This window comes from Arachis duranensis, chromosome 4 (assembly GCF_000817695.3).
Source record: "Arachis duranensis cultivar V14167 chromosome 4, aradu.V14167.gnm2.J7QH, whole genome shotgun sequence".
NCBI lineage: Eukaryota > Viridiplantae > Streptophyta > Magnoliopsida > Fabales > Fabaceae > Arachis > Arachis duranensis.
The window spans coordinates 2,696,321-2,697,631 of record NC_029775.3 but is presented as its reverse complement, the minus strand read 5'-3'; the positions used below and the strand labels follow the sequence as shown (position 1 = coordinate 2,697,631).

At 34.6% G+C, this 1,311-nt stretch overlaps 1 protein-coding gene across 1 annotated transcript in view; it reads right to left on the bottom strand.

Moving 5' to 3' along the window:
* Positions 1 to 1,311, bottom strand: part of LOC107482765 (uncharacterized) — a gene marked incomplete in the record, with an annotated part of 6,789 nt that overhangs the window by 4,663 nt on the left and 815 nt on the right. Inside the window, 2 exon segments of the mRNA XM_052259975.1 lie at positions 1 to 128; positions 741 to 865. Of these exon segments, the coding sequence (XP_052115935.1) occupies positions 1 to 128; positions 741 to 865 (253 nt within the window).

Below are 1,311 nucleotides of genomic sequence, written 5' to 3'. Positions count from 1 at the left end.
GTGATTCAACTTTTGTCCCAAGTTTAGCGCGTTCACTCTCATAGCGGATTTTAACTCCAGTTTTTGCTGCTTGGCGTAATTCATCTAGCCTTGCTAGGCGCATTTGGGCCTTTGTCAAAATGCTCAACCTGTCAAGGAAAGCAGTAAATTATGTTAATTAAGTCAAATAATATTATTGGAAAAAAAAAATTCTTCTGCATTAAAACCAATTTTAGAACTCATATAAATTCACTTATCAACAGCCAATGAGTTATAACTCAAATGACATAGTCTCCCCATACCCATCTAAGAGGTTACGGGTTCGAGTCTCCTATCTTTGGTAAAAAAAAAAATTCACTTATCAACAGAACAAAAAGTCTAAGAATCTTATATTAAATGTGACCATGTCATTTTAAATATCTAACTATTCATGAGTAGAATAGTACAAGGCAAAACTTTGAGAACTATATTATATAACATTGAAGATTGAAGATGTATGTGAAAAAGTGCCTCATCTCTAACTCAAAAAACTAGCATTGACCGAGTTCTTGAGGAGTAAACTTCTCTGGAAAAATGATATATAGCTTGAAAAACAATTTGAGTAATTAGTTATTATACAAAATAATTGGCAAGGACAACACTGGCCTCCAACTAGGATAGCAAAAATAACCGTTCTTACAATATTTAAAATCACAGCGCTACAACTAATTGAACTTAAAGTTTAGAATAGACTCAAAATAATTGAACATAAGTAACCCCACCTCTTCTGTTCAGCAGCCTGCAGCTTTGCTTCCAGTCGTTGACCAAGATCTTCATCCTGAGATGAACACCGTGAGGGGCTTCTTGGCTTTGCACGTGCCTTGCTTGAGAGCTTCTCATAGTATTTCTGCAGTCAAGAAAATTTAAATAAATAGAGAGACCCAGGAAAAATATAAAAAGGGAGAGGGGGATTTTAAAAATTGAAAAACATATAAAGAGAAGAATCAGTCAGTAACTATTTAAACGATGAAATGAGGAAACCATATATGCTACACACTAAAGCATATTCCAACCAATTCAAAAAGCGATCAGTTAAATGCTTGCAATTCGTATAACTAACCAACACGAAAGTTATCACAGAAAGTCAGAGCCATGTGCAAAGGTACCACCAAGGAGTGCGAATCAAAATTCGAACAGAATAAAAAACACCCTCCTGCTCTCTTACCTACCATATAAAAGTCTTGTAAACAAAGCAAGGGACGTGGAAGAAACCAGCCAAAATCATGACGTATTTAATCAAAATAATTTCTTGAGACCGATGCCAAAAAAAAAAAAAAGAAAAAAACTAGGATT